General features: G+C 42.1%; 1 protein-coding gene across 20 annotated transcripts in view; it reads left to right on the plus strand.

Annotated features, from left to right (window-relative positions):
* dock7 (dedicator of cytokinesis 7) overlaps nucleotides 1–13,382 on the plus strand; it is a 56,606-nt gene that overhangs the window by 22,910 nt on the left and 20,314 nt on the right. For 12 of the 20 annotated variants that reach the window (XM_073815163.1, XM_073815157.1, XM_073815158.1 and 9 more), the window contains exons 21-27: nucleotides 1,128–1,292; nucleotides 1,399–1,568; nucleotides 2,562–2,654; nucleotides 5,673–5,762; nucleotides 6,129–6,224; nucleotides 6,314–6,454; nucleotides 13,232–13,345. In XM_073815163.1, the coding sequence (XP_073671264.1) occupies nucleotides 1,128–1,292; nucleotides 1,399–1,568; nucleotides 2,562–2,654; nucleotides 5,673–5,762; nucleotides 6,129–6,224; nucleotides 6,314–6,454; nucleotides 13,232–13,345 (869 nt within the window). The remainder of the gene's footprint in view (nucleotides 1–1,127; nucleotides 1,293–1,398; nucleotides 1,569–2,561; nucleotides 2,655–5,672; nucleotides 5,763–6,128; nucleotides 6,225–6,313; nucleotides 6,455–13,231; nucleotides 13,346–13,382) is intronic. The other 8 variants (XM_073815169.1, XM_073815170.1, XM_073815171.1 and 5 more) reach the window with 2 other exon arrangements.

Here is a 13,382-nt window from a genome sequence, read left to right on the forward strand (position 1 = left end):
AGCACTCCCGAATGGAAATAAACTCAAGCTACTTTCATACCTGCATCATGTAGCATATGCATTATCGTAACGCATAGTTTTTTTTTTTAGAATATCCGTTTACCAGTATGGTAATGTTTGAAAGGGGACATATTTTGAGACTTTTTTTTAAGATGTTAAATAAATCTTTGGTGTGGTGTCCCCAGAGTGCATACAGTATGTGAATATTTAGCTCAAAAACCCCACAGATAATTTATTATAGCATGTTAAAATTGCCATTGCTTTTTATGTGTGAGCAAAAATGTGCCGTTTTGGGTGTGTCCTTTAAAATGCAAATTAGCTGATAAAATGCAAACGCTGACCGCCATAATAGGAGTTTGTTGAAATTGAAACTCAATTCTGCTGTCAACTTTTTTTTTTGCTTTCTTGTCCTCACTGCTCTTTTCCATCCAACTAAAATATTGAATCTTCAGCATACAAGCAAGATAACAAAAGTCATTTGATGTCATGAAATTATAATAGGTTTTCATATGACTTGCACTATTGCAGTTCTTTGAAAGTCATATAGTAGGTTTGTGTGAGCCACAAATTTGCTCGATGGGGTTGAGGTCCGAACTTTGAGGGAGTCAGTAAGGAAAAGACCTAAATCTTTTTATGATTGCTCTATTTTATGGTTTATAGCGCATATTGATGACTTTGTAGATACCCATGATATTAGAATAATGTGTTTCTGTGCCTAAAGTGAACACAGAGATGATCAAAGTCAATTTTTTAACACGTCGTCAAGGTGCATTAATAAATCGTAGTGTCATTAAAATCATAATTTTAGAATTTTTCCATGTTATCACAAAAAAAAGTTTAGGTATTGTATATCCAAGACTTAGTTTTTAATCTGTCATTTACAGCATAAATCCCAAATGACATCTTTTTGTCATTTTTATGGTCATGACTACTTTGATGCTCTCAAAATTGGATTACAAGTCTTAAGCTGGCGTTTCACAGGCGGGGTCACATATTTTATCCTACCCTAAATTACTCCATAATATTTAATTAATTTGTTCATAAATTTATCACCGCATATATCAGATCTTAGATTGCCGAGTCTGGGTGTTTATCGATGACCTTTATTTGACTAATTGATATTGTAGTGAATCTTGGCCAGGCCTCTTTTGAAGTGATGGCATCTATAGTGAATCGTCTGCATAAGTACTTGGACACCAGTCAAGATATGCATGGGCGAAACAGCCTCCTCTCCTCATACATCCACTATGTCTTCCGTCTGCCTAATGTGGATCCCAACTCCCCCTCTCCAGGTGAGGTTAAAGGTTGATTTTTGTTTTATACATTAGTATATTACATTAGTAAATGATCAGTCCTGTTATCATTTCATAAAATCATTTGCTACTTTTTGTTTAATAGGCCCTGGAGGATTGGGCGGCTCTGTGCATTATGCAACAATGGCCCGTTCTGTCGTTAGACCCGCAAGCCTTAACCTCAACCGCTCTCGTAGCCTTAGCAACAGTAACCCAGACATCTCTGGCACCCCCACCTCCCCAGATGATGAAGTGCGCTCCATCATCGGCAGTAAGGTAGGTAGATGCATTTCAGCAAGGCTCTAACGTCGGTGTCTGGGGGTAGATCCAGACCCAAAGGTTTGTGAAAAGCTTTTTTGAAGCCAATAGTTGACAGGGTCTGCCATCGCCATCTTGGTCGTGCGTCACTGCGCATCACTCGTGGATGACCAAAAATGGGTAAAGACTTGGGTAGTGACAGCAGTGGCAGTTCACCTGTCACTCAAGTGGCCACTCCCTTAATTATACAGAACTTTAAGGCTTAATATAATTTAAACAGATGGGTTACACAAAAATTCACCCCCCTCACAGTTGTCATGAAGGGCAAAATTAGATCTATAGACCAAAATGACTTTTTGTACCAGGCTGTAAACACATTATTTTCTGCTGTATAGTTAACATGGAGGTCTATGGGAATTGACTCCCTTTTGGAGTCAGCCTCTATTGGCCTGTCTATGAATTGCAGTTTAAGTCACTTCCATTTTGGCTTCGTCAGAGAGATAGGAAGGTTGCGCCTCAGTTATAGCTTATTTAAATGTTTACAGTTAAATGTACATTAACCCCTTCACCTTTTCAGGTAGTAATTTACAATGTTATGAAATTAAATATTTTTTTACTCAAACAATTTAAGTGGGTCGTCCATAATCAGGATTGAATGTACTTATGAATGATGGAAATGTTTATCATACAGTTTATCTTTAAAGGTTTTTTAAGAGATCAGTTCCTGTTTTTGTTTTAGAAGATGATAATTGTCTATGTGCTGACTTTCTTTCAGCTGTTGCAGTGAATCCAATTCACATGCTTACACAATCACTCAGTGCTGTCAAACTAAGCCTTTGATCTGCTATAACCAATAAAACATTGCTTGATACTCTAACCTGTTTCTGCTCAATAATAAGAATGTATTGACTTGCTCCCTTGCTTCATTGACATGTAACCTTTGACCTTTCACTGTTTCCTGGCTTGCTTGCTTCTGTCTGTGACCCTTTCGATGCCACCCTCGGCTTGCAGGGCTTAGATCGCTCCAACTCCTGGGTGCATACCATGGGGTGCAAAAGCGCCCCGTGGGGGACCAGCCCTGGCTCAACATCTGATGCTAAGCAGGTCATTCCAAATATCCCAAAAGTTCCCCACTTCACCACTATAGGTCCCTCTCAATACCACAATGTCCATTCATTTAATTTCATTTCATTGCCTTCTACTCTTATAAATGTATGAGATACTGTACTGTGCAAAAGCCACTATGTTACCATAAGATTTGTTGTTTTTGCAATGTTATAGTGACCATCTGTAATTAATTATGATACTCTTTATTATAATACAAACAGAAAATGAAGAAAATTTGATCCTAATTTGTAATTTTAATTGAATGACTTCAGGACTTCTCAAAAAGCTTGAAATGGGTTTAGTGCCAAGAGAGGTCACAATAAATACTGACTGATGCCTCAAAAAGACATTTAGTTCTGCAAAATGTTTTGTTTTTAATTTTGTGTACATATTTCCTGTATTCTCTGTTTGTATCTTAATAAAAAAAAGTGAAAAATTAAGAGTTTGGTTCCGCAATCCATTTGAGTAATTTGGGGTAAAATGTAAAGAAATTGAAAAGATGAAAACCACAATTTTTTGTTACAAACTTCCACATAGCATCTTTAGGTTATAAATAACATTAAAAATTCAAATCCATAATTAGATTTAAAGATTTATTATAAAAACTGATTCTTTTTTTCCGCAAAATGCAATAAATCCATGACAAGTTTTTTTTTCAAAATGCTATAAATTGAATCAATATATAAATGTGCATTCATCTTTGCCATGTTATATTTATTTAGTTGACTAGTGGTATACACTGATAAAAAAACATTAATGGCATAAATCAAAACACTTACTTTGTTATTTTAAGAAAACTGTCATTGCTGCTGTCAACCTTGGAGCGTCGTCGCTGAACTTTTTTGACAGCGATCAGCTGTAAAATGTTTGGGTCCTGCACGATTTCCGTTGACTTCAAGAAAAATAATGGAAAGTTTTTCATAAGATCCCCTTGGGTCAGTGTGTTAGCATGACAGAAGCTTGATGCTGTCGTGTGAGAACAAGCAACAGCCGGCATTTTTCTTTCGCCGGAGTGCCTCTCGCGTAAATTATTTGATTTTGATGGCTTATGTTTCTTTCCCATCACAGAAAACCACCACACGTTTATCAATGCCATTAAAAGTATTATTTTGTTTTTGTTTGTTTGTTGATCACGAAGTCAAAAAATTAGATGAGGAATAGGATTTTGTGTGTATTTTGCGTTTATCGCGTTTTGGGAGAAAAGATGACAGTATGACACGGCGGATATCGGATTTTGCATAAAATTAAGAATTTACTTTTTAATACCGTCCTGATACAATACTGATTTTGGTGGTAACCTTTTTTTTTAATGCCGTTTATCGCATTTTGGAACCAAACTCTTCAAATAAATATGGATGGACATTAAAACTTTGCTAAAACAACAAGGCTGGTGGGGTTGGCCTTAGACTTTTGCACAATACTGTAATTTCTCAGTTAAAACACAAGTAAACATCCTTGCTTTAACCATATTCATAATCCATAATCAGTCATTTTCAAAACCTTATCATCTCCTTTATTCAGTCTAAACGGCATTGCATGGACATAACTAACCAACTATCATTTTCCTTCTGCTTGGCATGTTAAGATATGCTGCATGTACATGTATGAATGTGTGTAAGAGTGTTTTGTTTGTCTTGTGAAACTGTACGTTTGTATTTTTTTGGCATCTGGTTAAGGCTAATGATTATTTTTCTCATTATTCAGTGCCTGTAAAAGTCAAATTCATTAAAGCATACATACAGTACATACGTAATGTTATTTTAATTTATTTATTACTTATTTTGTTAACACTTTACAGTAAAGTTGTATTTGTTAACAGTAGTAAGTGCATTTGTTAACATGAGCAAACAATGAGCAATATAGTTTTTTAGCATTTAAAGGGATAGTTCACCCAAAAAACTGTATAAATTTCTTTGTTCTGATGAACGCAAAGGAAGAAATTTTGAGAAATGTTTGCAACCAAACCGTTTTTGGACCCCATTTGCTTTCATAGTAGGAATAAAGCATACTATGGAAGGAAATGGGGTCCACGAACGGTTTGGTTACAAACATTCCTCAAAATATTTTCCTTTCTGTTCAAAATAACAAATATATTTATGCGGGTTTGTAACAACATGACAGAATTTTTATTTTTGGGTGAACTATCCCTTTAATAATTCTTGGCTGATGTTAGTACAAGCCAATACAATTGTTAATTTTAGTCCATTGTGCATTAAATGTGTGACTTTTAGTGGCATCTTAGGGTGTGAGTGTGAATTTCAACCAATGGCTCAGTCCACAGCTCACCCCTCCTTTTCGAAACGCATAGTGAAGCTATGGTAGCTGCCCCAAGACAAACATGTCATTGTCTGAGACAACGTAGTAGCAAAACGCGATCTATAGAGCAGTTGAAACATGACGGATGAAATGTCGACTTTCACATAAGGGACTCGCATTGTATGTAGATAAAAACGGCTCATTCTAAGGTAATAAAAAAGATACATTTCATTTTATATGGTCTTTATACACCACTGATAATATAGTTATCTATATTATATAGCATTTCTGTCAAGAGATCCTTTTAAAACCTCACATTGCACCTTTAAACCAATGTTAAAATGTTTGATTTTAAATTGTTAATTGTTTAAATTGTTAGTTCTTGTTAGAGAATACATTAACATACTGCATTGTTAACAAATACAAAGTTTTGTAAAGTGTTAGCCAAATCTTATTTTACAGCTTGCCAAACATAATATTTTTTATCTCCCCTCTCTCTCTTTCTATTGAGAAAACTGTATCGTACCATACATGTATCACAAAATATAAATATATATATTTTTATTGTACAATTTCAAATGAAACACTGTATTCGCTTATTTTATTCTATGTAATTGTAATTTTATGCCAATCTGAAGTCTTGTGTCTTATGTGTGTGTGTTTTGTGTGTGTGAGTGTAGATATTAGTAGTGATTGACACCCCATAGCCCTGTCTCCACACTAATCTATTTTCACCCTTCCATTCATCCCCACCCGTAGGCCATGGAGCGCAGTGGCAATCGCATGTCATCGCACACTGAGAGCACCAGTTTCTTGCAAACATTAACAGGACGCTTGCCAACCAAAAAGGTAGAGACCGACACACGGAAGGCAGGAGCCCGACCCCTCCTTGCCTCAAATGCACTTGTCTGTTTGTGAATGTCAGGATGTTGTTTTTCATTGCTGTGGTTGTCTTGTCCTTATGGGTGGGAGTTCTCTTTGCTGTCAATGGCACCTGAATAATGTATGTACCCTGTTGGTTCAAATGTGCTTGTGCTCTTTATCTGTATGTCACTGTAGAATAATAAATCCTCCCCACTCTTGCAGCAACACAGTGGACCTTATATCAAAGGACCCTTTCTTACCCTATAGTACTCCTAAGACAGATTGACCTATATGAAGTGTATCTGTTTTAAATATTGATCGGTCCTCTGATGTTTTCCTTCTGTTCCTCAGCTCTTCCATGAGGAGCTGGCACTCCAATGGGTGGTGAGCAGTGGATGCGTCAGGGAAGGAGCTCTCCAACAGGCCTGGTTCTTCTTTGAGCTCATGGTAGGAGCTTTTTCTGTGATACTCAAAATCATAGTGGCTTTGAGGTTTTGAGATGATGTACCAAAGTCTTCCTTTCTTTCCATCTTCAGGTTAAAAGCATCATCCATCACTTATACTTCACTGACCGACTGGAGTCTCCTCGGAAGCACCGATTCCCTGAGCGCTTCATGGATGACATCACTGCTCTGGTCAGCACCATTGCAGGTGACATTGTCTCACGCTTCCAGAAGGTGAGAAGAAAAGCAAATACACTGAATGCATTCACTCATAAGGAAAAAGTCATTAACCACTCAAGAAAAAAAAGAAGTAATTAAAGTCTTGGAAAGTCTTTATTAAAGTCTTTCTAACATTTATAATGTGTTTAGAAACAATTGTCTGTCTTTAATGGGGACATATCATGAAAATCTGACTTTTTCCATGTTTAAGTGCTATAATTGGGTCCCCAGTGCTTTTATCAACCTAGAAAATGTGAATAAGATCAGCCTAGTAACTTAGTTTTTTGTAAACCATTCTCCACAAGCATGTGAAAAAATAGGTCATTGACATTTGGCTCCCCTGGTTATGTCAGAAAGGGATAACACCGCCCCTTAATCTGCACTATCAAACCACGCCACTGCGATTTTAGTACAGAGATAAGCTCATTTGCATATTAAAGGACACCCCCAAAACGGCACATTTTTGCACACACCTACAAAGTGACAATTTTAACATGCTATATATGATATTTTGAGCTATAACTTCAGATTTATTTGACACCTTAAAAATGTCCTCTTTAAAGGTGACATAGAATGATTAAACGGAGTATTTATCCTTGTTCCCTTTCAATACGGTTCACTTCGCATTGCGTCAGTTAGCTGACGCTATGGGGGAAACTCCTGTTTACTCCGTGACTGAAGCCTATTGGTTAACGTCTGTTCAAAGTACAGACCAATGACGTTTGAACCCGCGCGCGGGAGGAACGCGTCCTTATATAAGCGCGGTTCAATCGTCAGGAGCTCATTATTTTCTCCTTCAGCGCGAACCTCTCGCTGCTCCGAAGAAAAAGAAGAAGCCTTACCTCGCCGTTGACAAAAGCCCTGCAGCGGAGTCCAGGCCTAGCGTCTTCCCCTGCCGTTTTCCGGCTGAGAACCGAAGATAGCAGAGTCCAGGTCTAGCGTCTTCCCCTGCCGCTTTCCGGCCGAGAACCGAAGATAGCCTTCGCTTGCCGTGGTTTGAGCCCTGTGCAGCGGACACACGCCTGACGAGGTCTCCCCTGCGGCCGCCCGGTAAGATCAATATTTTTAATATAAAGGCTATAAGCTAAAAGAGCAGGCGCTGTTGTAATAGCGTCCAGCACAGCGGCTCTGTGAGCCTCTCTGCTATGAATTTCCTCCGAGCGCGTTACCGGTCTGGCACCTCCCACGCCGGGACCGCGCTTATGCTTTGGTTGTCTTATCCATGTTTCGTGCTCCCCCTGCTGTTCCTCTCTCGCCGGGATGAACACACGGCGAGCCATGAGACTAGATGGATGCATAGACAAGCACACACGGACTAACCCCCCCTGTGTTCTGTCACACCGCAACCGTTCATGCTTACAGAGTCCCTTCGCTCCTCTTACATTCAGTGGCGAGATCTCTGGCACATATATGAATCCCCCGAGTGCATCGGGTGATACCGTCACGACGCATGGCTGTTCTGTCTGTGTTGCTGCTCCCCTCTGCCGTTCCTCTCTTGTTGAGATGAACAAGCGGGGAACCGTAGACCTGGATAGATGCATACGACAAGCAAACACGGGCGGTCTGCCCCTGTCTCTGTCATAGCACAGCCACTCGTGCTCCACGCTCGCGGAGTCCCTCGCTCCTTTCCCCACAGTGGTGAGGTCTCTTAACGGCTTAGCTAGCACGCGGTATTACGGCTCGCTGCCTCTAAATGCAGCTGTCCAGTGTTCAACGATTACAGAGCTTCATGCCCCTCCCCTCCTGGAGCGGCGCGATCTCATTCGTCTGCTCGATAGGGCCGATTCGCCGCTATTGGAGCACCAAGAACACTCATTATAGAGAGCTTCATGCCCCTCCCCTCCTGGAGCGGCACGATCTCATTCGTCTGCTCGATAAGGCGGACACGCCTCTATTGGAGCGCTAAAACACTTATTATAGAGCTTTACTGGCCTGAGCCGATCTCACTTCAGATAGCTCATTTTTCGTCTGCCTGGTAATTTCTCTCTGGTTTAGACGGAATCAGAGGCAGAACGAATTTGTTTATAATATACTGAGGCCCGAATACCTCCCTTTATTCAGTCCCGTCCTATATCAGTGCGCTGAATATTGGTACATTCTTATATATATATACCCGGTTTTTCTGCCCTTTAATAAACGGCAAAACCGCGGGCCTCGCGGCAGACTTCCTCTCTGCGATGGGTTCAGTCTGACATTAAACTACCTAGACATACTACCCTGCTCCGTGAGCCGTTCGGTCACCGTCACTACTGAGGCTTGTGCACCTGAACGGCTGAGCTCTGGTCTCCGCAGCATAGCTGCATCAGCAGAGAACGAAACTGTCTGGGAAAAAGGGGTTATGTCGCGCCTCGGCTGGACTGCCCTGAAATGTTTTCTGTGTGCTGTTTATCCAAACATACTGTGTAATACTGTCGGCTATGCGACCTCACTATAGTGGCGAACGGTATTTAATTCCTCTGAAAAGAGTAATTTCCGTGCTTACTATACTGTGTATTGACATCCACGGTTGTACGGTGTCTCTTAACACTTTATCGCCTTACTGACAAGCAATCAGTAATACGCACACACGGCCCGCTGTCCATAATTCTATCGACGCTAGCCGAAAAAACCCCGGTTTGGCCATATACTGTGTATTGACACCCCACGACTGTACGGTGTCTCTAACACCTTTCTGCCAAATTCGCTCGCAGCCCACCTCAGTTTCTCCGCTACGATGCTGATGGCGCAAACGAGCACGGTCTTACGGCTGTTATTCTCTCTCTTCCTAGAGGAAGGACAGCCTCAGACTTTTGCATGGCTCCAAGCGTTTGAATCGCGCCCTCTCCGGACGGCCACTCAAAGGCTTACAGCCAAGCGGTTTATGACGTTTTTCGGCCATATAGCTGATTTATATTAGCGGATCCGAAGACGCTCACACCTCCGCTCCAATACTCGGAGATATTAAGGGTAATATCAACCTCAAGTGAGCTTGCTACCCGCCACAATAAGTTTCAAAGCTTAAAGCGCGCGCACAGTCAGACGCGCGCGGCATCTCGTTTAAGACGGGCACACGTACCCCTCTAACGAGCCTCAGAAAGCTGAATATCGTGGCATTCTGTTCATAAGTCCACTTCAGTTTGACTAAGCAAAGGTCCCGCCCCGAGCTGACGGCCGGGAAGCTTGCTTAAGTTACACACGGCTGCATGAAGTGCTGTCATTACGAGCTAGCCCAGCATTTGCTGTGGATTGAACACGCTTTACGACGGCAATCAGCCTTCGGCGCGTGGAACGCCGTTTGTCTCATATAAATCACCTTGTACTGTGAATACGGTACATTAAGAGGATGATTTAGCACTGCAGCACGCTCGACCGTGTTATTGTGATAATGCGGTCGGGCAATCTACGGTGGTTTCATTATTTACCGAACCAGACTGAGATCTCGCCCCCTGAACAAGCTGACGAGTCATCTCCTTTATAAACTCATTGCATCGCTTTATAAGCTATGTTCAATCAGAGTGATACGCATCTCATGCTTAAACTACCAATATTAACCCATTACGATGGGCGTGCGGAGATGGCATCCGTGGGACACGACCTACATTACGTGCCTTATGACACATTGACACAAGCTGCTAGGACCCCTTTCACGAGGCGTCCTTATGCAAAGTCTGATCCATTCTGTCTAGTGACATTTGAAAGTCAATACCCCCCGCGAATCGTGGGTGGAACACTTTTCTCCTCACTACAGAGGCACGGCGGCTCTCTCCCCTACCTATATCTATGTGGCCGTGATAACAGCGAACCACGCTTTTACGACCGACCATTCATTTAATTCACAAGCCTGTCATCTCTCAGATGCGGACGGCGGCGGTAACAGCGAACCATGCTTTTACGGCTGGCCATTCACTTTATTCATAAGCCTGTCATTTCTCAGATGCGGACGGTGCCCGAGGCACAGCGCTCTGGAACTGTCCAAGGTCCTGGATGACACATACGTCTGACGTACATCAGACGATCAGCTGTTCATCTGCGTCACAGATCACTCACTAGAGCACCTGTCAATACAGGCTATTTATGGATCGTTGACGTTATCACCTCCCGTGACAATTATGCTCACTTGTCTTAGAGCATGGGCATGGTCTTAGAGGTTTCTCATTTGACAATTGTGACACGGCCGGCTGGTCCCCGCCGTCCACGTTGTCAGTTTACAGCTTCAACATCCCTGCTTCGCACTACTGAGGTTTGTTGCATTAAAGGTGCGCCCATTAGCTCACCTGTATGCACGATATGGTTTTTAATTATATGCGTCCACCGTGCGCTTAGAGAAGCTCACATGTACACGCTATAACATTTTGGTATACAATAAGATGCGCTTGGGAAAGCTCACCTGTATACACAGCTGTGTTATGATTTGTGACACATACATTGTTGTTCATCTGTGTACGTTCACGGTGCGTTGGGTGCCCACCGTTACGTTCATCAATCATATTTGTACACATTCACGGCGCGTTCTGTGCACTGATTTATCTATACCCATTCACGGTGCACTGAAGAGTTCACCCGTGTGCGCACAATTTATTATCAGAACACATGACGGCGCGCTCGAGAATCTTGCCGGCCTGTGCATTATAACACTCTGATTCATCTATATGCATTCACGATGTATTCAAGTGTTCACCTGTGCCCGTGCAATTTATAGTCAATACACATTTACGGCGCGCTTGGAAAGCTCACCGATCTGTGCACTGTAATACTACCTATATGCATCCCGATGCGCTCGAGGGTGCACCTGGGTTCACACTATTGTGGTATCTGTATAATCCCACGCTACGAACCGTTCTGCCGCATATTATAGTCAGATCGGCCGTTCGTGAGCTTCGCAGATCACTCACTACGTATGTCTGTTGCTAACAGTGGTTATTTAGATGGATCGTTGAAACCATCGCACTGGCTCACGCCCCTCTATGAGCTATGTCCTATATAGAGCCCACTCTGTGCGAGTTTGGCTTCTTCATGAACTTGGTCTACAGGGGTATCTATATCTATATTTGATATCTGCTACGCGGCCGGCTGGTCTTCGCCGTCTACGTTGTCAGATTGTACAGCTTAGACGTCCCTGCCCTACGAGCGCAGGTTCTCTCGGCTCAATCATGCACGCTCATGCGTTTTATGTGTACACCACGGTGCGCTCAGCGAGCTCACCAACGTGACTCTGAATTTACTTATCTCGCACAGCCGCGGCGCGCTCGGTACCTCGCCGTCTTGTGCTATGTTATGTGCCCCCGGTGCGTTTAAAACCCCACCGTGTGCGCGTCAACAATTTATATGGTGCTTACTCATTTGCTTTTTAAGCTGTGAATATGCCGGGTATAGGGCCACACGCAGTGTCTCTCCGGTAAGGCACTTCAGTACGTTGTGTATGCACGGCGTGATGGGATTACGTTCCCCCATAGCGTCAGCTAACTGACGCAATGCGAAGTGAACCGTATTGAAAGGGAACGCTTAGGTTACTCACGTAACCCCGGTTCCCTGAAATAACGGGAACGAAGCATTGCGTCTCTTGCCGTGCTACAAACGTCTACGCAGCGAGTGTTATTCGGCTGCGCGCTTCAGTCGAATATAATGAGCTCCTGACGATTGAACCGCGCTTATATAAGGACGCGTTCCTCCCGCGCGCGGGTTCAAACGTCATTGGTCTGTACTTTGTACAGACGTTAACCAATAGGCTTCAGTCACGGAGTAAACAGGAGTTTCCCCCATAGCGTCAGCTAACTGACGCAATGCTTCGTTCCCGTTATTTCAGGGAACCGGGGTTACGTGAGTAACCTAAGCGTTCTGTGATGTGACATGTAGACAATTTTTTTTTTTGTTTGGGTCTGTATTGCCTTAGAAGCTTCCTAAAAACCTCTCCGATAGCTCTATTAGGGTGGGGGATTTTAACTCTTTCCCCGCCATTGACGAGATATCTCGTCAATTAAGAGAAAACGCTTCCCCGCCAATGACGAGATTTTCTGTCTTTCCGCAATACCGCTATTATCCACCAGGTGGCGCACTTCCGAACGTTTTAAAACCGGAAGTATTGCCCTATGGCAAGCTGCTGCATGTCCGTGTCTGTTTTAAAGATCGCTCTGAATGCGATCTCTATGAAAAGTCCGTCATAGAAATGGAATTATCTCTGCTTTTTGCTCAAAATATGGTATTTTTGCAAAAACCTACCCATATTCAAAAGCTGATTGCAAAAGAACCACTAAAGGTAGGATGAAACGTTTTTTTTTTGTTTGAAAGCAGAGGGTCTGTTCTTTCATTTGGTATATTGTATGTTTATATATTTAAAGAAGAACATTTTCTGGAAGGCATTAAACTTTGGTGAAAATCATGAAAAACGCTTGCGCTGGCTGGCAACTTTTTTAAAAAACGCTGGCGGTGAAAGAGTTAAACAAGTGGTTTTGCACCTATTTGGCTCCCCCTACTGGCTTAACTTGCAATCTCATTACTGATTGGCTGATTTTGCTGCCACTCAAAAAATGAAGCCAATTATTTTAAAGTGGAGGGGCAGTGAGATGCCTGTGATGTCATAAGCATCAGTTTTTCAGATTGGGCCGTTTTTTGGCTGGCATTTCTAAAAGAGGAATTTCTATGGGACTGAGATGTTTAGCATGTTAGCACTTTTTGTATGTTTGTGAATGTGGGTAGACTACCATTATTCAACAAAGACAAGGTAAAAATGGTTTTTCATTCTCTGTCCCCTTTAAATAGTTTAGTGTGCATTTGAGATTTTTCAGAATACTCAATTTGATTTTACCATCTGTTCAGGATCTTGAGTTGGTGGAAAGGCTCAACACAAGTTTGGCTTTCTTCCTTAATGACCTCTTGTCAGTTATGGATAGAGGATTTGTCTTTACTCTCATCAAAACCTACTGGAAACAGGTATTGTACATCTTAAGTTAAAAACAAATCCTTATGC

The sequence above is a fragment of the Paramisgurnus dabryanus genome, chromosome 7, assembly GCF_030506205.2.
Source record: "Paramisgurnus dabryanus chromosome 7, PD_genome_1.1, whole genome shotgun sequence".
Lineage (NCBI taxonomy): Eukaryota > Metazoa > Chordata > Actinopteri > Cypriniformes > Cobitidae > Paramisgurnus > Paramisgurnus dabryanus.